Here is a 27,064-nt window from a genome sequence, read left to right as displayed (position 1 = left end):
TTCTATTAATTAAATTAACATTTAATAAGCATCTGTTGCGGTAATGATAATCAAAATGTTGTGTAAGCATTCTGACAAGACAATATTTCAAATTAACTGTAAAAAATGATCTTACCTGGTAGCCATCTTGAAGTAACTGGTCCATGTGCTTGGTCACTCAAAATCAAACTTTATTAAAATTCTGTATGTGTGCTTAAACTGTTTTCAAAAAGTGTTGCGGAGGATGAGAACATCAGGAATGGACACATCATTTTCCTCATTTTTCTTCATTATTATTATACATGAATATTCAGTAAATATTTTTTCTGTCATCTAAAGTAGTCTAGCAAAACATCCATTTATTTTTTTTCTTAATTTTTTTGTGTTAATTTGATTAAATTACAACATAACGCATGTTCAAACACAGCCGGACACATTGCGGTAATGAGAATTTCAGCAGAAAATTAGATAAAATTTCCAATTATAAATTCTTATGTTGAAATCACATATTGTGCAAGGTAGAACACAGTATTGTGTTAATTCTGATGCTTTTTAATGTTACTATATTACACATTTTAAAGCTAAAATCATTAGTGCCGTGGTGTTGCAATGGTTTCGTGAGAATCACCCTGTTATACACATTGCGAGAGAGAGAGAAAGGTTTGGGTATGATTTTAGTCTACTAAAATACTTAATGACCAGTAGGATCAAAATTACAATCGATGCTTAAAAATCATTGCAATAATCAGTATTTGTTCTTACAAAAACTAATTCTTATTAGTTGTAGTTTGTGTTATACCTGTAATTATGTTTTCATTTATGTTTTTTACACTATCCTAAATGATTTGTTCATTAACAAATCTTTATTTGTTAAAAAGATAAATTAACAAGTCATCTAAGCTTAATTCATAATGGCATCACTTGTTTACTGTAATGCTGTTGTATTGCCTAATGTAAAATCAGAAAACTGATCACAAGCAGTTACTGAAATTTGATCAGGGCATAGACTTAAAAAATGGGGGATGGGTCACATTATAAACATTATTAAGGTTCATGAATATTAATTAGTTCATGTTACATTTGTTCACACAGCAGCGGCGAAGTAAGAAAGGGGAACGAACTAAGACATTTATAAAAGTTGTTTTAATGGTAATAGACAGTGGATTTGTTATGCACATGTCCAGGATAAGCAGTTTAGTTAAAGTTATATATTGTCATGTTAATTTGCATGTTTTATTCTGGTTGTTAACACAATCTATTTGTGTCCCGTTGAATGATGACAAACTGTCTGACCATGCCTTGCATTCAAACACACTGGAAACTGTGATGCATGTCTCAGTATATTGTTCCTCTAAGAGTTAAAAAGTCATATTAAAAATAACATTGTGGAATCATCATTTCATTGTATCATTATACAACTCATCATATCAAAGCTACCCTTTAAGATCTTCTGATCTCATCAGTCATGTATTTATGGGGTTTGCTGTCCTTTAGAGAGTGGGAAGGATGGACAATGATAAAATGGATATTTTCTGTAAGAATTCCTGGAGCTGACGTTCAGCTCTGTAGAGTAATGCAGTAAAACACTGCTGTATCTGTTCCCAGGACAAAAGGGGTTCACATGGGCTGGCTGGCTTATTTCTCATATGCTAAATGTCTTTCTTCTGTGAACAAAAAATTGTAATAGATTTACATTATATTCAGCAAGACTATTAATTGATTAGAGATGCTTTTTAATAATAACATTTAATCTAACCGTAACAGAATCCAGAAAAGGTAAAATGGATAAAACGTAATCCAAAAAAATTTAAACAGAACAAAGTTCAAATGAAAAATGTAAAAAAACAACAAAACAAATGTAAGAGTATTTTACAGCGTCATAGTTATTATTACTTCTTATATATCTGTATGTTTGCCTTTAAGGGCTCCCATGTGGTGTGATGTGCTTCCACAAAAATAAAAGCAATATTCACATATAAGGAAAATAGTTAACACTCAGCCTGTTATACATAAAACAGTGTTATGGTGTGAAATATTGTAGATTTGTTCATAAATAAAACATAAAATATTTAAACTTGAATAAACACAAAAAGGCACAAGCAAAAACGCTGCCGGTGTGCGTGACTGTTTGAGTATTAAAGGTAATAGACACAGGAAGATAGTGTTTCTTGTGGTTTTCTTGTGAATGTTAAATCTCAAATGAGATTAAAGCGTTTCTTCAAAGTGTAGAGTAATCTTGTACCCCAACTGAAATGAAACGCACACATTTCAATAGAGTTGTAAATCTGAGACTTGAACAAGGAAATTGTTTTGTGTTAATGCACAATAGCTATTGCTCAGACCTGGACATGTACAGGACCAAAGTGTACTAACAGGTAAAGAGGAGAAGAAAGCTTAAGATTTAGACATGAGTGGGTGTGTTTTGCCTTTGAGCTTGACCTGGTGTGCTTTCTATCGGGATAAGAAAACTCATTCAAGTAATTCTAAAGACAGTTCAGTTACGCATCATTACGCTGTGTATTCAGGACCAAGACATTGTATTTCTGTTTGTCATCATTTTCTCTATTTGAGCTTTTGTTACTTGATTTGTCTCTGTCTTTCTTTTGTAGTTCAATTGTTGTTTTAGGTTGTTGAAAGTCTGTGCAGATGAAAGCAGAAAGGTTTCCTGTAAAATCATTTAATTTTTTATGTGTGCAGTGGTGACGTATATCTGAGTAAAACAGACTTCTGAAATAAAATAAGGCAGGGCTGGATTTGAATTTGTCCATTGAGATCTGATTGGATCATTTGAAGTTGGGTTGTGTTGCTATTTGCTAATCACAGCGATCTTCTCCCAGACCTCGCCCACCTGCCATACCATATGACTGGAAGTAAAGAGAGATCGTTTCGAAGAGGAGAGGAGATTTGCATTTTTGATTAAAGATTATGAGGGCACATGAATGTTTAAAAAAATAATCATAAAGTCATTTGTAAAAATACCAAAATATTACAAAACAAATTACAGTTTTTAATATTTTTTTCATGGCAACTTTAAGGTATTCGAAAATAACTTATTAGCTTTGGTGCATCATCACTAGGGCTGGGTGGTATATTCCTTTACTGCGGAATAAAATGTAATGCTGTATTTACACCAGCCGCGTTTGAGGGGTCAAAAAAGCGTCTACCGCTCCCAATTTGCCACTTGAACAGTTTAAATGCATTCGCGCGTCTAGAGCGAAATAGACGTGCAGAAAAAGCAAGCATTTGACGCGCGTCAGAGGCGAAATCCGCTTCTTGTAGGAGGGGCAAGTGCTATGCGGTTGTCTGTTTGCAAGATGGCTGCTGTTGATTGTGCATTTATCGAGAGAGTTTCCGGTTTGTATTTGGTAACCTTACTATAGACGGTTTCATCGGACGCACGTGATACACGTCTGGATCCGAACCTTACTTGCGGTTTCGTTTTTTTTAATGGTCTAACGAGTTGCTAAACTGATCTCTTGAACAAATGCCTCGTCAAAAATAACAAATATGTTGGTTTCCTAGGTAATCTATGTGTTGTTTTTTTGCTTGTTATATAAATAAACTACGTTTAAAGTACTTTTTTGTTATTTATTATTAGCGGAGTTTACCGGAAGTTACTGCGGACTGCGACAGCCGCTTGTTTATGTTTTTACTGCTGAAACCGTCTATAGGGGAAAATAAACGGCGCGGGTTGATAAACGTCACGTGATTCAAAAGTGAAATGTGTATTTACAACTTACCAGGTTGCCCGATGTCCTCACTGATACTCTTCCAAGCGAGGTCCTTTTTATTCCTGTCTCTATAGAAATAAGATCTTGTGTCATATAGATCCGGGTGACTGCTCAAGGACAATATCAAGCGTTCCTTCATCCTTCATGTTGAATGAGTGACTCCGGGCGGGGCTGCCGCCACAGCAGCAAGCAGGCTCCTGATTGGTTAACGCGGTGCGAAAATCCACCAAAGTTCAAATTTTTCAACTCGGGCGTCAGCCGCAAAGTTGCGTCAAACGAGACGGGAATGAGGCGGGATAGCGTCTACCGCTTCAAGCTAAACGCCTCATTCGCGGCGTAAAACCTCCAGACGCACGTCAACGTGTCTTCACATTGACTTAACATTGAAATCACTTGCGCTTGACGCCTCTACTGCGGCTGGTGTAAACGCAGCATCAGACGTAACAGATTTTTCTACTCCATCTGTACCGCAAAATGTAAATAAGTGGGCGTGGCTAACTCTGCACTCCTGCATGTTAGACTGAGTGTGACGAAGAAACATATTCATTTGTTATGAGTGGATTATTTTACGAGTTATTTGTGTAATTTCATAATCAGTCTCTCTCGCTCGCTCGCTCTCTGTGCTCATGCAGCTGCAGTTTCTCGCGCAAGGTCTCTCGAGGCGCGCGCAAGCGATTGCGTCCCCAAATTAAGAAAGCTCTTTGCACAGAATGCTAATAGTTGTTAAGTTTTCTGAACTTTAAGCAAACAAAGACAAAACTCGCGTTTATATCAGTGACACGTGTGCTGTGGAGCGATGTAGTTTGACGCGCCATTTGCGCCATAGTTCAAAATGACGAGACAGAGACGCAATGGTTAAGGTCTAATAGAAAATAAAGCGCAAACAGACTTCATGGTCATCACATTCTAGCACTTGTGATATTTATAATATCTATATCTAGAGCTCTGTCTCTTATATACAGGTCTATATCTTGCATGTAGATTTGTGCATTCATATCTGCTGATTTTACATATTGCCTATTATTAATGCACTGTATGCATAAATACAATCGCTTCAATAGTCTATGAAATTAATAATTCAATTAAAAACATATTCTGTCTATTAAGACTTAATCTGTTGTTTTCTTCTTGGCATTTTAACCTTAACACTACCTTTATTCTCCCATATTTTAAAACTGTAGTGAGCATTAAGTTAAAAGCTATAGTGAGTGGCAAATGTCTGCAATTTTTATATTCCAAAAACAATATAAACTGAAAAACATACCGTGAAATATACCGCTACCGTAAAATGAACTCATTCGGTGAAATGGATTTTTTGTCATACGCCCACCCCTACTCTTCACACTGTGGTAAAATAAAGTACGCTGATATATTTAGTTCATAAACTCTGTGCCAGAACACATATTGCATTTAACCAGGTCAAAATAATCTGTTTCTTTTGCCTTGCACATTAAATAAAATGCTACGGGGACATATACTAGCTACAGCATTCACTGGTTTCAGACCTGCAGCAGTCACAGGGTTAAGTGGCCCTCTCAAAGGCACAATGGCTGCATCAAAAAACTGTAGGCTTTGCAGACATTAGATTGAGAAAGGTAGCAAGAGGTGTCCAGTGTTTGTGTCACATCAGGGGCTCTATCTTACACCCGGCGCAATGCAGCGCAATGCGTGACGCAAGTGTCTTTCACTAGTTTCCACCCTAATTTTCACGTTTAGCGCCGCGTTGTTTAAATAGCAAATGCATTTGCGCCCCCTTTTGCGCCCATGGGCGTTCTGGTCTGAAAATGAGGTGTGTTCAGGCGCATTGTTGGTGCGTTGCTATTTTGAGGCAACTAAAATAGACTACGCCATTGACCAACAAAAACCTGGTCTAAAGTCAATGGCGCAATATGTTTTATGTTATTTAAAGAGCGCATTAGTAATATGCACCTATAAACGGGCGACAACGCGGGTTTGCTTATTACTAAGTACATGAATGCGCACCAGCACAAAAATGCTTTTAAATATAAAATATTAAAGGATTTAATGCAAAAGATTATTATTGGGTCTCTTGGACATAAATAGGTTTTAATAAAAAAATAACAATTTCAATACAAGTGAAAAACAACACAATTATTTAACATTAATCTTAAACTGGGGATCTTCTACCTCCGCTTAGTTTTTCAGTTTACAAAGTGCGTAATCTAAATAGGGATTAGACATAGCGCCAGCGCAACTTGCTTTTAAAGGGAATGAGAGCTGTGACTCTCATTGGTTTACTGCACGTTACGCCCAAAATACTCCCAGTACAATAGGACCAACCCTTTTCGACCATGCGCTCGGCGCAAAAAACATTTTTCCCGTCGTTAAATTAGCAAAAGTGGATTCGGACACGCCCATTTAGACGTTGCGCTGTGCGCTTTAGACAATGCGCTTAGATCGTTAAAATAGGGCCCCAGGTCTGAGATGCCTTCTGCTTGGTTTATGAAGACAGTCTAGATATTTTCTTTGTTTCCTGTCGCTGCGATGTTGATGCTAAGATTTAAAAACGTATTCAATTTTAATGTATTTTTAATATACTTTTACCACAGTTTATCTAAATTTGAGTAAACAAGTCTCTGCAGTAGACAGATTCATTGAAGTGAACAGGCAGGAAGGCGTCTGCTTTTGTGTTTCAGAAACAGCCGATAGCAGAGATCAGCAGAGGGATTGTAAAGACCTCTGGTACAAGGTCATCTTTATCTGAACAGGACACACCATAAAGTTTCAAATACTCAACATTTGAGTATTGAATTTTAATTTCTCTAGTTTTGTTCATCATCTTGAAGTACTTTTTACCCAACTTTATGCAGTGCATTCTGGGATTGTCTTAATGATGCAGCTTACTTCACATCAGCAGTGTGCCAGTGTTATGTCCAGACTCAAGCAGTGGGATCATTTTAGGGTGGGAATACTTGTTTTCTCGGGAAAGCATAATCATTTTTTACATGTTCAGTTGGTGTTTATGTCTTAGTTAATAGTGTGACAAACAGCACACTTCCATGTTAATTATTCTGTCAGTTGCTTCATAGGCGTGTCTTTATTATCTGTATGGTGGTGAGAGAAAATGAGTCTATTCCTTTCTGAATGTCAAGCGTAAACGTTTGAAGTGACATCCATAAATAGCTGGTCACTATAAAATGGGCAGTGTCACACTTATGATGCGGCTGCAGGTTGCAAACATTGTAAGAGGGTTTTAAAGCCAGAGCAAATGCCAAAGACCCAACATCAACCACTTACACAACACTGCCTTGTTTTCCACCGTCTGATAAAGTTAAAAACTGTTTGAAAGTACTTTTCGTGTTGATATTGATTGCTAAGTTGTTGTTTCTCACATTTAGAGTGGATTGCTTTTGCTAAATCAGTTTTTTGGATATTGTGACTCTTGACTTTAGCAAAAGTCATTAGCCATGTTTCCATCCAGGTTTTGTTATCGACAAAGTGAATATGCATAACAAAAGTTTGCGAAAGAGAGAGAGTACTCAGACAGTATATTGAAATGTGCCAGCTGTCATTTAAATTTCACAAGAACATTGCAAATGCACAAAATAATTAAAGGTCTTCTGAAAGCAGGTGATGGCGATTTTCTACTAATCATGGAACCGGCTTTATTGACGAGATGCGATTAATCATGCAGCCCTACCGCCTGTTGTAAAAATCAAGTTTTTAAAGGGGCATTCAGTAGGATCTACCCCCATCTAGTGGTGGAATTGTATTTTCCATTCAAACGAACAGTGCTTACTAGCTCCTCCCCTTTCCAAATGCGTGTTTCAACTACGGTAGCCGTTATGTAATCACTGATCTCCTTGTCCGTTGCAGCTGGTTCACGTGTTCTGAATGAAAACGCGTTGTGGAAACGCGTAGGCTAGTGCTTTTTGTCCCTCTCTGTTATTATAGTTTATCAATACGGCGGAACGATATGGATGCCTCCTTGGACTTACCCGTTCAATGTAAGTAAAGAGGAGAAATTCTAACCTTACAAACAAAAGTCAGATCACTGGCAGAGGTCATTTGACACCAACGAGGACATATTTATGAATAAAGACATTGATTTTGATTAATAAAACACTTAAAATCCTACTGATTGCCCCTTTAATGTTGTTTCTATGTCTATGTGGTGTGTTTAACATCGCCTCTGCCGCCCCTGTTTTGACTGAGCATCATCTCTGTCTTATAGCACACAGTTGACTCTTTGTGTTCAGAGTTTAAGCAGTCATGTATGTAATTCAGTTGTGTGGGTGGGTGCTGGTGGTCTGAAAAAAAACTCTGGAAAATGAATTGATAAAGTAATAGACATTACAGATGCAAGTAGTTTTAAACTAATGTGTTTGAAATAGAAAGGATTACTTTGTAGTAGAGCTGCATAATTACATTTACATTGTAATAGTTTTGACATACAATATATGCACATAAACCTGAATGACATCTCATTCTTAATCCATAGGATTTAATATGGAGTTGGCCCACCCTTTGCAGTTATTACAGCTTCAAGGTTTAGGAGTGTGTTTATGGGATTTTTGACCATTCTTCTAAAAGCATATTTGTAAAGTCAGACACTGATTTTGGATGAGAAGGCCTCGCTCGTAGTCTCTGCTCTAATTCATCCCAAAGATTTTCTATAGAGACAGAACGCAGTTATGCTAATTTGAAAACCACGCCCACCGGGCGGGGGGGAGGGCAATCCAACTGCCTTCATTGACTTTGTATTGCGAGAGGCCGCCTCCTTGTCATTTCTGGCTTATAACAAAAAACAGAATAATGCCTTAAAGCTGTTGTGTGACAAGATGTACAGCTAACAAGCCCAAAAAACAGTAATAAGATTTTATAAGCTGTCGCGCCGTAAAACCCAGCCGTTAAGGAGAAAAAGTAGATCGCAGACTAAGTTTCCCTTTAGTGGGCGCACTACTTTTGGGGGTCAACAGCTTATAAATGGAGACGGATGAATTTTTTTCTCCCCCGGTGGGCGTGGTTTTCAGGTTATGATGCGTTGCGCTCTGTTTCTATTGGGTTGAGGTCAGGACTCATTCAAGTTCCTCCACACCAAACTCGCTCATCCATGTCTTTATGGACCTTGCTTTGTGCACTGGTGCAGAGTCATGTTGGAACAGGAAGTGGCCATCCCAAAACTATTCCCACAAGTTGGGAGCATGAAATTGTCCAAAATGTCTTGGTATGATGAAGCATTAAGAGTTCATTTCACTGGAACTAAGGGGCCGAATCCAACCCCTGTAAAACAACCCCACACCATAATCCCCCCTCCACCAAACTTTACACTTGGCATAATGCACTCAGCCAAGAAGTACCGTTCTCCTGGCAAACGGCAAACCCAGACTCATCTATCGGGTTGCCAGACAAAGAAGCGTGATTCGTCGCTTCACTTCTCTAGAGTCCAGCGGCGGCATGCTTTACACCACTGCATCTGACATTTTCCATTGACCTTGGTGATGTAAGGCTTGAATGTAGATGCTTGGCCATGGAAACCCATATCAGAGCTAATCTGCAGGCCACACAAAGTTTGGAGGTCTGTAGTTATTGACTCTGCAGAAAGTTGCCCACTTCTGCGCACTGGACTTATTGCACAGGCGGCAACCTATCATTGTACCAAACTTGAATTCACTGAGCTCCTGAGAATGACCCATTCTTTCACAAATGTTTGTAAAAGCTGTCTTTATGCTTAGGTGATTGGATTGATTTTATACACCTAAGGCAATAGAAGTAAAAGGAACATCTGAATTCAATGATTTGGAAGGGTGTCCCAAAACTTGGCAATGTAGTGTATATTGTGATTTAAAACTGCAGTATGATAAACATTTAATATCCTCCACAGCTACTTTGAATGTCCTGGCTAAATAAACGATCACAAAAAATGCATTAAATCAGCAGCTCCAATCTTCAACAGTGTGTGAAATTAAACTACAAACATGTTTTGCTTATGCTTGTTATTACTTTTAAGAGGGTATACAGTCAAATCTACTTTATGAGAATTTAAGCTAACCCAGAAGTGAAGAAAAACTTCGACCTAAAATAAACTTAGATCCTGTTTTGAACCTCTCTTCTTCATCTTTCCATAGCAACATAAAAACATAGTTTTGCAGACCTATTGTTGGATCCTTGGACAACATGTTAAATGCTCTGTCATCTGTAAATCTAATAAGCATCTGCTAAATGAATAAATGTAAATTTAAATCTTTAGATGTTTAATGTGCAGAATATTATCATTCTGATCCATTGTTTAGCCCTAATGTTTATCAAGTAAATACATTTCATAATCAAAGCCTTTCAAAGGTCTTTCTCAGATTAGAAGAATCAAAGAGAGAAATTTTCTTTGGAGCGATGGTGGCAAATGTTTTCCAGCTTTAGCAGGTTAGCCAGAGGAGATCTTATGTAACGTTTGTGAGGAGATCTGTGGTCGCATGACCGTAATGAAGTCACTGAAATCAGTCAGATTTTTGACTTGTAGACTTAAAGGTAAAGTATATAATTCATAATAACATTTCTTTTTTTTAATATGTAGATACAACAGTAATAAAAAGGTTGATTTGAATCTTTTGAGCACCCTGTCTTATCCTGATAATTTGGGTTGGGAATATCTCTTTAAAAATGGCATTTCTGAATTGACACCTATAAAGACTGAGTTTAGTGTTTGTGTTTTAAAGCCACATCAGAAACATTACCAAAAGCACTTATGTTTGAGTGCATCTGTTTTCACTTTTATAATGATACTTTACAAATACATTATGTAGAAAGCAGATACTGTTCTCGTTGTTTATAGCTATAGGGGTCTGTAGATATCACAGTCTGTTAAAAAAATCTATCCATTAACCCTCTTCGTTTAGCTGAATAACTAAAACAATGCACATTTTGACCAAACTTACATATTAGATTTAATAGAGATTAATGTTCAGCAGTGAGACACTGTAAAATGTTTAGGTTGGACTGAAATGTCCAGAAATAATAAAATAGATGTACTCTTCATATTATAAAAAGTATAGTGGATATTGTAATATTCGTTTCTTTGGGTAGAGAAACAATACATTCTCCATTTGAAATTGTTTCCAAAGGCTGATGTCATTTCCTGAAGAGAGAGAGAGAGAGAGAGAGAGAGAGAGAGAGAGAGAGAGCAGCTGTGGATGAGATGATGTAATATGCAGCAGATGATGTTTCCAGCAAACCATCAGATGTAAAACTATCAAATATAGACAGCCTAACAACCATATGCAAAGAATATAACAGGAACGATCTCATCATCAAAGACTCATTCGCTATTTTATTATTTTAATTTATTTGATCAAATGAAATTGTACATCATTTACAAACACTTACATAATGGATTTATACTGAAAAGTAAGAGAAATGGAAATGCTGTGCTTTTAAGACTGTATGAGGATTGACTTCCTGATGTCCATCCCAGATGTTAATGCTTGTTGAGGGAAAAATGCCAACAGGACAAAAATCTGATGAAGGAACAGTTTAGTGTGTGTGTGTTAGTAAACGCAGTTGTCATGGTGACTGAGTTTGCGGGCCGCTCCCTGCTCCAGACAGCACAGCTTTGTCTGGGTGAAGTCATGTGATTGTACCCGGCCCCGCCCCTGAAGACTTATTTAATCAGCGGAGGATGCGGGAAACACACCCAGTGCAGCAGATATGATGCCAGGATCTGCTACAGCCTTAGGACAGAAGTGAAACGCCATATAGTGTACTTTAAAAAGAGCAATATATCATTAAAATGATTATAAGGGCATCATTAGCTGTTAGACAGTGCCGTTTAGTAATTGACTAAAAACTCTTTTCACATCATTTTGTTTGGGACACATATCTGTTTTATTGCCTGATCTGATATCATGTTTTCATATAATACTTAAAATACATTACTGATGTTATACATTCATAAAATACTATTTTAGATGTGGTAATATTTACCTAACATTGCTGTGTCAAGTGATTCCACACAAGTAACCTGATCATGATAGAATTTATTAAAACGGATGAAAGTGAAAGTATTTTTTTAATAATGTAATAATTGCACACATTGATGACCACTTTTAAAGATATGCACACACAAAATCTCATGTTCCCTTCAGATCCAAATGCAAGAGATTGTGGGATATCACACATATGATGCTTTAAAACAAATCAAACTGATAAAGAGATCTGAATGAATAATATGTTACATTCAGATAAACCTTAATGGCGGCAGGATTTTTTGCTTTGAGACACAGGCAGTGACTCAGCAAGACAACATGACTCTACTAAACCTCACATAGAGCAGGGGTGTCTGTCAAACTGTTATATTTGTGACTATAAATGAATCAAATCTGTAACTACATGAGTTTAGCGTTGGGCAGATCAGTCATTTTAATCGTTTAACCAGTTTGAGAAGCACTGGTTTAGAGACAGCCCATTTTCTCTCATTCGCAATCAACATCACTTATTATATTACAGGGTTGTTGAATGCTTTATTCTGATTGGCTGAGAAATTTTTCACGGGTATGCATTATTTTTCGATAAACACACACCTGACCTGTTAAATGTCTTTAAGGGATACTCCATCTTTTTTTCATATTAAACTATGTTATTACCTTAACTAAGAAGAGTTGATACATACCTCAGTCATCTTAGTGCGTGGACTTAATCGCTGTGGCATGCGGCAACACTTTGATAGCACTTAGCTTAGCCCAGTTCATTCAATGGTACCAAACAGAGATAAAGTTAGAAATGACCAAACACATCAACGTTTTCCCTATTTCAAACGAATAGTTATACGACCAAATAAGAGGGAGAGGGGGAGTATTACTGCGCTGAGTCGAAGTACTCCCAAAAGTGCTATTCTTAGTTAAGATAACAGCATAATATGACGAAACGATGGAGTATCCCTTTAAATAACCACTAGGGATGTAACGATTAATCGCGTGTCCCATTAAAAATGCCTGTCTGAAATCGATTCTGAATCGCAAGGCTCCGATTCTTTGTTTCATGCTCAGCTTGTGCGTGTACTACGGCATTTGGTCAGAAGGAAGTCCTTATCAATCTGAAATCATTATGAGTAGGAGTCGTTTATAACGTGCATTTAAAAAAGCAACACTCGTCAAACAAAATCATTCAAAATATTCTTTATTATCATGAAAATGCCTGAAGCAATTTGTAGAACAGCGATATAAATATTCCTGTAGTCATTTCCTGAAATAGCGTTTGTGATGCTGCTACTTCTGTGGCACAAAGGGAGTTTCTGCACGAGAGCGCCCCCTGGTATTTGCATGTGCTGGGATTTCACCGTAATTCATTAAAATTCATTCATTGAGAAAACGCGCATTTGCGCGGTTTTTCGTTACACCCCTAATAACCACCGGAGCAATGTTTTAGCAATGTTTGTGGTAACATTGCTAAAACAGTAGCTACGTTTACATGGACACATTTTGCCTCCATCGGATTAAAATCCTTCCGATTAAGAAATCCTATCCTAGCGTTTACATGAACACTTAATAATGTGATGGGATTGATGTGCGTGTTTATATGACACAAGATTTACATCAGATTTGATCATTTGACATGCGCACATTGCACAAATATAGTTTCACGCTGTTTCAAGATTTGCTTTGTGCCTCACTGATTATAAAGCAGCAGCAAAAACACCCATTCACGTGTGCCCAAAAAGCGTATTTTACTTCACGCGGTGCTGCAGGGAGTCCAAACACAGGCGTTTGTGGATCAGAGAATAAATCATTGACTGACCGGACAACGCTGTCTTGTATCACTTTATGGAGAATTGGACGGATAATAGGAACAAGATTAACAAGACAATCACTTCTTGTGACTTCCTTCAACAAAACAAACTCGAGTTATTTGCGTCACATCTCATCTCATATGCTCCACACTCCCGTCCTGTAGGTGGCGGAAATGCACCTTTCAGTGGGTTTGCCAAGCGCCATTAAAAAAAAGAAAAGATGGCACATGCGCAGAGCATCCCAGTTTCAGTTATCCATCCGATCAAGTGTATACATGTCATTTTGAGCGGATTACAAACGGTATAAACCACCCCTTACAAGCGGATTAGATTTTTAATCAGATTGGCACCTTTTAGTCCGATTGAGGTGTTTACATGGAGCATTTTTATTCAGATTGATCATTTAAACGGATTACAAATGTCCATGTAAATGCAGCTAATGTTCCACAATGTATAAGTGGAATAATTGACTCCGGTACTTTAAATAATTTTAAAATAATGCACACCTGCGGTGCCACATTACCACCTTGGGTGTGCATTTTTTTTTATAAGTCAATGGCCCATTGTCAATTTATAGATACAAGTCGAAACAGAGATTTATAAAAATATCGTCTTTAATCTTTTCGAAAGCCTCTACACATCTGTCATCAATTAACTCACCTATTTAGCAAATTTGAAGCCTGTATGTAGATGTGTCTAAGAACTTATTAGATGTATATAAAGATTTTAGAGCTCTGTGTAATGTCATTTCTTTATTGTGACAGTTTTTTTTGGTGAGTCATCATTTGTATCTCTCACTGCTGATGCCTTCCAGAGAACTTAATTACATCTTAATGTAGGCGCCTAACTGGTCCAATCCTAATGCTGAGGCGAAAATCAATACCCATCACACTCCTGTAGCACCAAAGTGACCCATGTGTTCACTATAAAACATTGCACAATTATCTACTAAATCCTGCCTGAAAAAGCCATTTAGTTTGAGGACATCCTGGAGCTAATGGATATCTGAAGTTGTAAATCTTTGTATCATTACATCAGCTTGAGAGAGTGTCTAGTGTTTGTTAGCATGTCCATGCAAATGCAGAGTTTGCAGCCAGATACTTTGCGAGTTGATTGGCTGAAAGTCGGTCTAGACTGTGTGTTGGCATCTTGATGGCAAAGGCTCATTGAGAACTACAATACTAGAGTTATGTGTTCATGATAAGATTATTTTTTATAATATATTTCATTTAAAATTACACAAAATACACAACTCTACTTTATACTTTAATGGAGCTTGTCCATTATGGGATTGCTTTTACTCTAAAGTTTGTATTTATTTGCTATACATTTGCAGCATGCATTCGCTGCCAATATTTGTTACACAGAAGTGCGCATAAGGATGTCTTACAATAGGCAGTTAACTTAAGCTTGGAACAGAGCCTATGTGCTTAAAGTTTAATTCAGTACTTTAGTCAGATTATCTTTGCTCTCCAGGTCTCTGTTTCAACATGGGTATTTATTAAACAAAAGATTCTTGCTATCCGGTGAACAGTGTCCTGGCACTAAAGATGACACATCAACAAAAGTCATCATATCAGTGCTTTAACAACTTCCTTATCACTATTTAAAGATCTTCCTTATCACTCCAAAGGTTCTGTGGATCAGTTGGGCTTGAGAGGTTTGTTTGGCTCATATGAAGACATTCAGACCTGGATGTCTTGTGAGTTTATTTCACATGCTGGCCTTGCCCGTGGGAGAGAATTTGGTTTTCTCATTGCTGTGGTATGAGATGAACTTCAAGTGCTGTTTATCTCATATGGCTTTGTCTTTGTTTAAATTTCTCTTAAATCGTGTTTCACACTTGTTTTTTAAGTTTGTTCTGAACACAAATTCAAATCTACCCTCTTTCCCATATTCAAACAGGTCTCTTTTCACACTTTGTATCTGGATCAGTCTACACTTGAATCAGTTTGTTTGTTGCAGTATGTACTAGTGGCAGCTATTAAACAATTTAGCTTAGTAAAGTGGGTGTTGTTTGCAACTGATTCTGAAAAAGCTTTCATTCAAACCAAAAAAATCTAGTGTAAAATCATAAGGATGGGTACCGATGGTCAACTAGTCGTCCAACAACCAACAATTAATTTCAGCATCACACCACACGTGATGCATTTTAAAGAGGGTGCGCCAAGTTCAAAAAATGTATTAAGTTCTGCGCTCCTGTGTTCTGATCAAAGTACACATTTTATGTAAAGTGCCTCTAAGAAATGTTTTATAGTAACCCCTTTCACCCCTAGGACCCAGTAACATTTCCGGTAGACGTCCTGTGTGAACAAAAGGCAGGATCGAAGCTGTAAGGAGTGTGTTGTAATGAGGACCCATGTGTCATCACAACAACACAGTCATTGTTTAGCTTTTAAATGCAGATCAACATTCACAATAAAAATGTCTACAAACTGGAGTGAAGCAGAAATCAAGGAGCTCCTGGTTTTTCTGCTCATTTTTGCCTTTTTTAACTGCAGGCCCCCAAATACGCGAGGTGCAGCAGGTGGCTAAAACAAATGTGGGGTCTGTATTTGGGTCAAATATAATAATGAGACAGGGTCCAACCAAAGTAAGGGATGACTCAGCATAACAACTTCGAATATGATGGGTAATAGTTTTGAATTAAATTAAAGGCATACCACAGAACATTTTGGCCACTAGGGGGCACTAGACATGTATTTTTCACGCCTAGCGCCCCTAGATGCCACAAGCGCAGATTAGTGGTTAGAGGAGAATGGGCCGACTGAATCAAGCTGATAGAAGAGCAAGTTTGACTGAAATAAACACTCGTTACAACCGAGGTATGCAGCAAAGCATTTGAGAAGCCACAACACGTCTGTCAACATGTCTGTGTGTGGTCCTGGTCAAGATTGTCTTGACCAGGACCACACCCCTAAATGCATTGAAGCAACTGCCATGTGATTGATTGATCAGATAATTGCATTAACGAGAAATTGAACAGGTGTTCCTAATAATCCTTTAGGTGAGTGTATATCCATCATTCTAAATATATCCACATTTTATTTTACATCTCAAACAGAATTAAAGCGCTGTATTTGAAAACTGCGCATGTGTGCAGATTTACGAGCTTTAAGACCCTGTGAAATCCATGGGAGGAGAGACGTACACTAAGAGGGAACTTGCACATGAATTAAATATCTTGAAATTAAACAATCACAAAATTCATCTTCCGATGCAATGTACATTATTTACAGCAATAATCTGACATTAAATCTATTTGAACAGAATAATATTAGTGCTCCACCTCCCACGTGACCTAATCAACTATATTATTGAACCATCATGGTTCAAGCGACGAATGTGAGATGAAGTTACTATTCTTTCGGGAAACATTCTTGACTAGGTAGTTAGTTTCTCCAACTATACATCATGCTATGATGGTTCAGCAGCGAGTAACGTTGGGAAACGCACCCCAGAACAGTCAATAGATCAATAGTGAAGGACTTGGGACTGTGCACATTCTTGTGGTGTCATTAGCCAATCAGTATTTTCTTGACATCATTTCCTACGGTGATAAGACGCATGACATTAACAACATAAACATTTCTATCTCACGCTGGAGCTTTTCAACGCGTTAAAGTCGATTTGAAGAGATGTTTCTTTCTGTAAAGCAGCTTAGGGCTGGGCGATATATCGAGTTTTGGTATATGTTGGTATTTTTCCCCAGCAGGATAGGAGACAATACAGTCTTTATTTTGTATTATCTGATATGACTCTTTGCAACAGAAGCTCTGGCAGTAATGTATTCTGAGGTCAGACGTAAGCTTTCTATCCAGCTCGCACGTTGGGCAGCTGAACAAGAAGTAAATGATGTCTTTGAATTTTATTTGGATTTTTTGTTTCTTTATTAAGGTGATTGGGACATATCACATTACGTTTCGACTTGCATTTACACAACTTTTTTGAAAACACCTAGATATTTATCGTATATGGCATTGATCTCCAAAATACAGATATGGTCAATTTTACTTTGCCCTAGTAGAGCCAACTTGAGGATCTGGTTTGTAATTATACTTTATCCCTCTATGTATTATTTAATTTCTTCAGTCGTTCGTGGCAATGAGTTTGTTAGCATGTAAACGTCAATTGTAATGGGATTTTCATATATCAGAAGATTTTAGGATTATTTGATTTGCACACAAACTGTACATTTGTAGTTTGTACTTTCACCCTGAGCGCTGTATGTACAGTAAGCCGTACTGTTTTACAGTAAAGCTTTGTACTGTGTATACAGAGTCCTCTGCAAGCTGACTAGAGGAGGAACACAATGCTCAATGGTGCAAAAAACCTTGAAGTTACATATTAAACCCAGAGAAGCTGTGTGAAATTCAAAGCAATGAGTATTAAGGAGGCCTGAGTAGGTTTGTGATATTCACCTACACCCACCTATTCACTACAGTAAAATAAGACCAGGGCACATTACACTTTTGTATTGTTTCTAACTTGCTTTATTATGCACTGTACTGTTGTCATCATATATCAATATACTCAGTTTACCTGAAGAGGGAAGTTCACTTTTTTTCTCCTCATAACTTAACGGCATCTCCAACATGTTGCACATTGACTTTGTAGATTGTTTTGAAAAGCTTTGCTGGATTGGTAATTTTGTTTGGTAATTTTGTTCAGTTAATATGGGAAGCGTGTCGGGCATGTCAAAAAGTAAAGCGTGTAGTTTATAACACACTAGCGGCATTAATCAGAGTTACAATTCATAGCATTTGCCTCCATATGCCATGTCTGTTTGAAACATGAAACTGCTGCACTGAAAAAAATGATTCATTGAATTTAATAAATTTTTTTAAGGTAAGTGGTTGCAATCAATTTATTTAAGCTACATTTAAACAAAAGTTTTATATTTTATTTTACGTTACTAATCCTTTTTGTTTAAATGTAGCTTAAATAAATTGATTGCAACCACTTACCTTAAAAAAATTGATTAAATTCAATGAATCATTTTTTTCAGTGTGATGGTTTGTTGAGTGATTTTCATCAGGTGTTGATGTAGTGAAACTGACAGTATTTGTGAAATCTGACCCGATAGCTCAATGACAGCTCTATAAGCTTGCCGTTGTGAATCGGGGTAAAGTAAGGTGACAGTTTAAACACAGATTTTTTATGTACTCGCTTAATAACCAATTTATTGTTAAAGCTATAACTTATCAAAATGTGTGTGGGTCATGTCATGTCGAAAATTTGTTTGCCGTGTCCTGTGAACCTATGTGTGTCAAAATATCTGCCTGCTACAGATGCATCAAACGCTTGAGGAAAGAGACGCTTGTGTTTGTTAGATATTCAGTAAAACTGATGTGTAATTAGAGTGTTAAATGAGTGTCTTGTAAGTATTGCATGAACGCGAGCGTCTCATTTATCATCTGTAGGCACATAGGTTCACGTGATGCACCGACCAAACACATTTTTTGACATGTCGTGGCACACATATGACACTCCGAACACATATTTTGACATGACGAATGGGGTGCACAGATATATCAGCCGATGAGGCTTGCTATGCTTTTCAATGAATTACGGTGAAATGCTGCTACATCCAAATGCCAGAGGGCGCTCTCATGCAGAAACTCAATATGCACTGTAGACGAAGAACCATACACATGCAGCTCCAGGAAATGGCTTAAGGATATATTTGAAGAGTTTGGTTCCAAAACGTGATAAACGCCATTTAAAAAAAAATTGTTACTGCCAAAATCAGTATTATATCAGGTCAGTATTTAAAAGCAAATTCTTAATATTACGCAAAATCCAATACCCGCCGTGATATTCTGTCATCTTTTCTCCCTTTTTTTCCAAAACGCGATAAACGCCACTCCTCATTTTCTACAGAATTCAATCAATCCACTCAACAAATCACAGCGCACCATTTCACCCACTGTAAACAACAATGGCTGCGCGTTAAGTACATCCTAGTTTTCCTCATCTACTGTGTACTTTGTGATTAACAAACAAACTTAAACAAAATAATACTTTTGATGGCATTGATAAACCTGTGGTGGTTTTCTGTGACGGGAAAGAAACGTAAGCCATCAAAATCTAATAATTTACATGAGAGGCACTCAGGAGACGGGTGCTTGTTCTCCCGACAGCATCAAGTTTCTCTCATGCTAACACATTGACCCCAGAGGATCTTATAAAAAACTTTACATTATTTTACACAAAGTCAATGAAAATCGAGCAGGACCAAAATATTTTACAGCTGATTGCTGTGAAAAAAGTTAAGCGACGACGTCAAGTATAACTGCAGCAATGACAAAGTAAGTGTTTTGATTAATGCCATTAATGTTTATTTTTTATCACTGTATACCAATAGTCAACTAAATTAATATAACATTTTGAAAAAAAAAACTTGGCATGGATTTATTGCATTTTGTGGAAAAAATAAATCGTTTTTCTAATAAATCTTTGAAAATCAAATTATGGATTTGAATTGTTTTATGTTTTTATAGCCTAAAGATGCTATGTGAAAGTTTGTAACAGAAAATAGTGGTTTTCATCTTGTCACTTTCTTGGTATAGAAAACACGTTGTTACCAAAATTTGGTTTTATTGCGTTTTGGAACCAAACTCTTCATTTATATTGCTGTTATTCAAACCTTTTCAGGTATTTTCATGATAATAAAGAATATGTATAATGATTATGCTTGATGAGTGTTGCTTTTTCAAATGTATGTTATAAACGACTTAAACTAACATTGATTTTAGATCGATAAGTACTTACTGATCAAAACCGTAGTACATGAAATAGCTGTGAATAATATTGTCAGTGCGATTCAGAATAGTTATCGGCCACGTATTATTAGTGTATATCGGCATTTATTGGTGCACCCCTAATGACGAGTCACACATATGACACTTCGAACACATACATTTTGATTTCCTGCCTTCTCGGAAGAAGTCAACGGCCGTTTTGGCTAGTAGGGATGTTCATATTGAAGGGTTAACCGTTAACCGAAGGTAAGCATTCATGACAGATTAATATTCCAAGTTAAAAGAAAATAAATCTTTAATATACCCTTATCAAAATTTTGGCAAATGATGAAGTGTTAAATGAGTGACATTGACCCTGTGGTCGTCCAGTTTATCTCTCATATGCTGATGTAATATACAGTAGGGAACTTGACAGGTGATGTTTATAAAATGTAAATTGATTACTTACAGTTGATTAGAACAATTGTCAAAGTTTGATCAAATGTTTTATTTTTTAAGATGATTTTTTACATTTTATTATGCCTTTGAACAGTGAACTATATGATGAACTATGTCTTTAAGACTCATACTCTTATCATACAAAGGTTATTTACAGGACAGTCTTCTTGTATTTAATAACAGTGTTAGTGATTCATTGGAAAAAAGTTGTTTATCAACATTTACTTTGATTTCCAATGTGTCTGGCTTTGTTTTGTCAAACTTTGACCCTGACACTAAAGATCTTCATTTATAACTAAAGGGCTGATACATTTTGACTACAGAAAATGAATCACAGTTTGGTGGAAATGGTTTATCAGTAATAGAGATTTATGCTACCCACTCATGTTAAGTGATCCATTTAGGTTAGCACATCTTAGTATTATTTTATGATCAGCTTCATTCTTCTGCACACACACTTGACCCGTACACATCCCTAAATCACATATTTACATATTCATTACATATGGGCTGGGACATGAATACGTCTTTCTCTTGTAATTTATGGTGTGATATTTGTTATCTGTGTGAAGTGAGCTATCTAAATAGCACAGCGTTGTCATCATTATCACACTATTACGTGTCCTCATACACGGGGCTTGTTTACTTTGCTTAAGTGTCTCAGTTAAATAAACCGTCACAATGGACGAGGCAGGGCTGTAAAGTGAGGTATTTATGAGCGTGAATAACCTTTAACTCTCATTAAGTGTGATGATAGACAAGCTCTTCTCAGTACGTTTATCTTATGTAATATCTTTATTGTGTGTTGACTCATTGAAATGATGTGGAAGAATGCAGTAAAATACACAGATGTTTTGGATCCTCAAGATGGCAGCATTCTCTTTATATTGCATGATTATCTCTTTCCTCAGAAACACTCTTTAATCTTTCTCCAGAAGTTTGTCACTATACTCATTTTAATGCGTGACCCAATGTACAACAATATATACGTTATAGATTCACAAAGGAGCACTGTTCCCGAATCATATCCCGAGAGGTTTCGACTGTAGCCTTAGTAACAGACCGCAGTCAAGCACCAAGCAGTGCTTATGTAAACATTCACCATGCGGTACAGACCGTTACTCATTGGAAAACCTGACGGGACTCGTTTCCGACAGTTATGAAGGAATACTGAGGTTAAGGGAGTAGCTGCTGCCTGCGCGGCAAGCGGGAGTCCCACTCTTACCGACAGGGTTCACACTAACAGACGCTCCGATGAAGGCATCCGAGCCGGGAACGTGCTGTGGCGTTATGACCGGAGAGAGTCAGCGTAGAGCTCTCCTGATAGCTCTTATGTGCTGCATGGGTCAGTAGTTTTCTTCAGCTACCTGCGATTGCTCTGTCTGGGTGCTGCTGACACAGGTTTTAGAAAATATTGACATTTGTTATCTTTCCACTTTTGGTGTAACACGAGTTTGTCTATTATGGTGTTAAAGGGTCTGAAGTGCAGTGATGTCTCTTGTGCTCTTACTGTCTGGTTGAGTTTCTCTTGTTTTCAGATCATCATCATCATCATCATCAGATGTTAAGGAGATTTATCTCATTATGCTTTGATTTAATGTAAAATTGGCAAGGATAAGCATAATGTCTAGATAATGAAGATATAGCAGAGGTGTTGTCTTAATAGCCACAATTGTGATGATGAATGATTTAATTTACTTGGATGCATGTAGCTCCGCCCACAGTGAAATATTATTGGTCCTTAATTCAGCTCCTTAGGACTGTGTATTTAACATCAAATGTGTTGTGATTGACTGTCATCTCATCATCACACATCAGTTTTGCTTCAGTATGGGCGGACAACATGTATCTTGTCGCTGGAAACTTTTCCTGGTTAGCCTGGTTAGGACATAACTACATGACCCCTTATCCTGCATTGTTTGTGCTAGATACATTAATGATGTTTACATTTTGGACCAGATTTACCAACAGCCTGCGCCAGCGCAAATCATCTTGTGTTATTAAAAAACTATTGAAAATGTGCACCTTGTCAGTAAATCACACGCAGACATCTCAGTTCCCTTTGAATTGCGCTTTCACATTATTTTTCCATATGTGTCTTGTTGAGGAGAGATGTGCTGTTACTTCTCTGATCATGAATGAAAAAATCATATTGACTGCAAAATTGCAATTGCATGAAATATAACATCCATCATGTCAGATATCACGACGATCAATGGATGAAATGATTAAAATCACTTTAGCACCTATTGCAACATCACAGGATTGTTGTGACACTCACAATCTGCTTACAGAGTTTCAGGATCTAGTTTTCTCCAGAAAAGAGATGCAGCTCATGGCGTCTTTCCTGGACCTCTTTTAGTGATGATAATGGTGGTTACGTTTCATTTAGTAATAGACAGTCAAAAACTGCTTTCTTGCTGATGAGGTTTGAAAGGACTAGATATATTTCTTTTATAGCACATTTAATAAAAGTCATGTTACTCACATTGATCAGCTCATTTGCATCTGATGCTGGCGGTCCTGTCGCCATGGATACAGGAAACAAACTTCTGTGGTACCAGTGTGTAATGGAAGCGGGACTCGGTTTTCATATCCTGTCCGCATTTTAGAAACATGACATTCAGCTTACAGCAGATATTTTGGGAGTTGGCTTTGGATAAGTTTGTGTACCGCCATCCTTTTTTTGATTTAATTCCTTGTATGTACACCATACACTTTTTAATAGATTCCCTCAATAATGAAGTCATGCTGAGATGCTGTTGAAAGAATCAAGTATTTTGCTGTATTAAATAATTTATTCTACACAAAAAATATTTAATTAGCAGACACTGTATTTTGAATAAAGAAAATTAAGCTCTTTTTAGATTTCAGGAATAAAATGGACTTGGATGTGTTTTAGTAAAAAGATCCACTTAGCATTTGATATTTAAGGAAAATTACACTTGTATGTATAATTTTGTACCACAAAATAAACTAACACCAATCACTGTTATTTTTCAGATGAAAGAGACAGAGTCCAGAAAAAGACTTTCACAAAATGGATAAATCAACACCTCTTTAAGGTAAGTGTGTGTGTGTGTGTGTGTGTGTGTGTGTGTGTGTATGACATTGGTCTCTTATTTATTTAGTCTCACCAATGTATGTTGCTCTATTGTTATTGTTTTTTAATCATGGGACTTGTTGGAAATTTCATATATTTAAACACCTTGTTATGATCTCTTAATTTATTGTAAAGAAAAAAAAAAGAATAGTAATAAAAAAACGAATAATGTGAAATAAAAATTAAACAGTAGAAATGCTGTTTTGCAACTATGATTAATTGTACATTTAGTTCATTCAATCTTTTAAAGGTGACAGAGAATGAATATAAGTTTTGACCTTGTCTTATTTGAATAATGGTTGTCTACCTGCATTCACGAACATACGAAAAGTGCTAGACATTCTGAATATCTCCATTCAATAGAAATTCCTCCTTTAAAAATGTTCGCCAGAAAATGGCCCAATCTGAACAATGGATACATTTTGTGTAAAATGCATCTCACTCCCCCACTCGATTCAATGTCCACTCTCATTCAATTAATTCCCACCCCTTCAAAATAATTTGCAAACATCCGCCTCTCACCTCCAACGGGAAGTAAATTGCAGCAGTGTTCGAAGTTCAAGGCAAAATGGCGAGTCGCGTTCTGAGGTGTGCTCTTCTATCTGTAACATTTTGGTCTGTCCGTGTTCTGAAGACAGCGAGTTTACATTCTTTTGAGTAGCAGCAAAGGCAGCCAATCAGCGTCAAGTGCTTGCATTTCATAATGAGGTTGCCAGTTAAAGGAATATTCCATTTTCTTAAAAGAAAAATCCAGATAATTTACTCACCACCATGTCATCCAAATTGTTGATGTCTTTCTTTGTTCAGTCGAGAAGAAATTATGTTTTTTGAGGAAAACATTGAAGGATTTTTCTCATTTTAATGGACTGTAATAGAGCCCAACATTTAATACTTAACTCAACACTTAACAGTTTTTTTTTTCAATGGAGTTTCAAAGGACCATAAACGATCCCAAACGAGGCATAAGGGTCTTATCTAGCAAAACGATTGTCCTTTTTGACATAAAAATAAAAAATATGCACTTGTAAACCACAACTTCTCGTCTAGATCCGGTCGTGATGCACTAGCGTGACCCCACTCAATATGTCATGACGTCAAGAGGTCACAGAGGATGAACGCGAAACGTGTTGAGAAAGAGGACCGTTCCGACATTGTTGTATGTCAACTGATACTAATTAAAGTCTTTGTGTCAGTCTATTGTTTAAAATGGTCCGCAAATTTGCATTTTACATATGTAACACGTGACCTCCCTACGTCACTACGCATTTACGTTAGGTTGCGCTGGACCGGACCTAGACGAAAAGTTGTGGTTTAAAAGTACATATTTTTTATTTTTCTTGTCAAAAATGACAATCGTTTCACTAGATAAGACCCTTATGCCTCGTTTGAGATTGTTTATAGTCCTTTGAAACTCCATTGAAAAAAACTGTTACGTGTTGAGTTAAGTGTTAAGTGTTGGTGTCCATTAAAGTCTGAACTTCTCGACTGAACAAAGAAAGACATCAACATTTTGGATGACATGGTGGTGAGTAAATTATCTGGATTTTTCTTTTAAGAAAGTGGAATATTCCTTTAAGCATGAAGGGACGCCAAATAGGTTCAAAACCACACGTTTAAAATACCCCACCCTAATATACAGGGTTCCCACGGGTCCATGAAATCCTTGAAAGTTTGTGAATCTGAGGAAAAAAATTCAAGGCCCTGGGAAGTTTTTGATACATACATAGATACAGGTCATTGAAAGTGCTTGAATCTATTTTATGCAAGAAGTTTTCTGGAAAAAATCCATATAATTCTCTGTGTATTTTTATATCATACAAATTCTAGACTTTTTAAGCACACGTGCTAAACTGTTCGCTTTAAATGCTTCACTTTAAATTTAAAGCGAATTCTGTATGCGAATGTTGATTCATACCAAAATGCTTTTTTGCATAGTTGTGTTTGACACATGAAAACGTCTCTGGTTACGTATGTAACTGTTGTTCTCTGAGAAGGGAACGAGACGCAGCGTCTCCCTTGCCATACTTCCTGAGTCCCTATAATGCAGTCTTTGGCAATATTTCAGATAGCGATATACTTCCTGGCTACTGCGTCACCCTGTCTTTTAGGGGTGTGCATTGGCACTGCTCTCACAATTCGATTCAATTACGATTCACCAGGTAATGATTCAATTCGATTCTACGATGGATCAGAATTCTACTGTAGACAACAAGGCAAATTTTTCATCAGTCAAGTAGTAAAGTCAAGTGCAACTATTCTCAACAAAACGACAATGACAATTATATACCTGAGATGAGAATTTTACACACAGCGTAAGTCTTGTCTAGTTTCCCATTAACTTCGTAGAATCCGAAATGCCAAATGCCCATATGTCCGCTTTCCATGGAAAATGGTGTGTTTTTATTTACTCGTCTGTTGCGGTCATCTCTCTCTGCCTCAGCCATCTTGATTGTTGTTGTTATGCCTCTGGAAGTAATTGAAACTTCACAACTTTATTGTCCATTCGAGGCCAGAAAATAAACAGTGACATAATCGATTATGGCACTTTGCTGCATCAATGCTGAATCGTGCATGCGCGCATTGCGATGCATCGCCAAATCGATTATTGTTGACACCCCTACTGTCTTTGTCGGTAAGCCTCACCATTGGTTGAATTTGATATACACATTCAAATGCACTTAGCCCTGGAGGGGTCCCCAAATTGTCAGCGCAGTGACGCAGCGCGAGTTCCCTTGAAAGGGAACTGTAACAATGTATCTTTAAAGGTAACACAATGTGACCTTGCTGTCACTTGAAATGTGTCCCCACATTTAGTCCTTGAATTTGAGGGTATTGGACTTGGAAAGTCCTTGAAAGGTTCTTGAATTTGAAGTTAACTAAGGTGTGGGAATCCTGAATATAGCTTTCTGAGAGAGTTTTTTAGGAAGCTTCTAAGGCATTGCAGACCCAACCATAATGTTGTTGTCTACATGTCACATCACAGAACAAGGATAAATTCCCCGTTCAATCATTAAATCATTCACCATTAAAATAACTTTACTACTTTATTATATATATATATTAGGGCTGTCAAAATAAACGCGTTAATAACGCGTTAATGCAAATTCATTTTAACAGCACTAATTTTATTAACGCGCGATTAAGGCAACACGCAATTTCTGTTTGACTCACAGCTGGATGAATTGAGACACAGCAAGTGACTGGCGCTGTCTAGATGAGTCGGAGCTTTTCATAAAAATAATAACATTAAGCTCTCGTCTAGCGAATCAAATGCTCTAAATGGTAATTAAACATCTAAAATGCACGTTTT

The 27,064-nt window shown here is 37.1% G+C and overlaps 2 protein-coding genes across 2 annotated transcripts in view; one reads left to right on the top strand and one right to left on the bottom strand.

The window, feature by feature from the left end:
- dst (dystonin) overlaps positions 1–27,064 on the top strand; it is a 194,082-nt gene that overhangs the window by 16,952 nt on the left and 150,066 nt on the right. The window contains exon 5 of the mRNA XM_073872803.1: positions 23,655–23,716. Within this exon, the coding sequence (XP_073728904.1) occupies positions 23,655–23,716 (62 nt within the window). The remainder of the gene's footprint in view (positions 1–23,654; positions 23,717–27,064) is intronic.
- Positions 1–27,064, bottom strand: part of LOC129416559 (uncharacterized) — a 136,526-nt gene that overhangs the window by 85,612 nt on the left and 23,850 nt on the right. The gene's annotated exons all lie outside the window — the stretch shown is intronic.

Source organism: Misgurnus anguillicaudatus, chromosome 11 (genome assembly GCF_027580225.2).
Source record: "Misgurnus anguillicaudatus chromosome 11, ASM2758022v2, whole genome shotgun sequence".
Classification (NCBI taxonomy): domain Eukaryota; kingdom Metazoa; phylum Chordata; class Actinopteri; order Cypriniformes; family Cobitidae; genus Misgurnus; species Misgurnus anguillicaudatus.
Note: the sequence above shows the minus strand (reverse complement) of the source record. Positions and strands in the feature narration are given on the sequence as shown.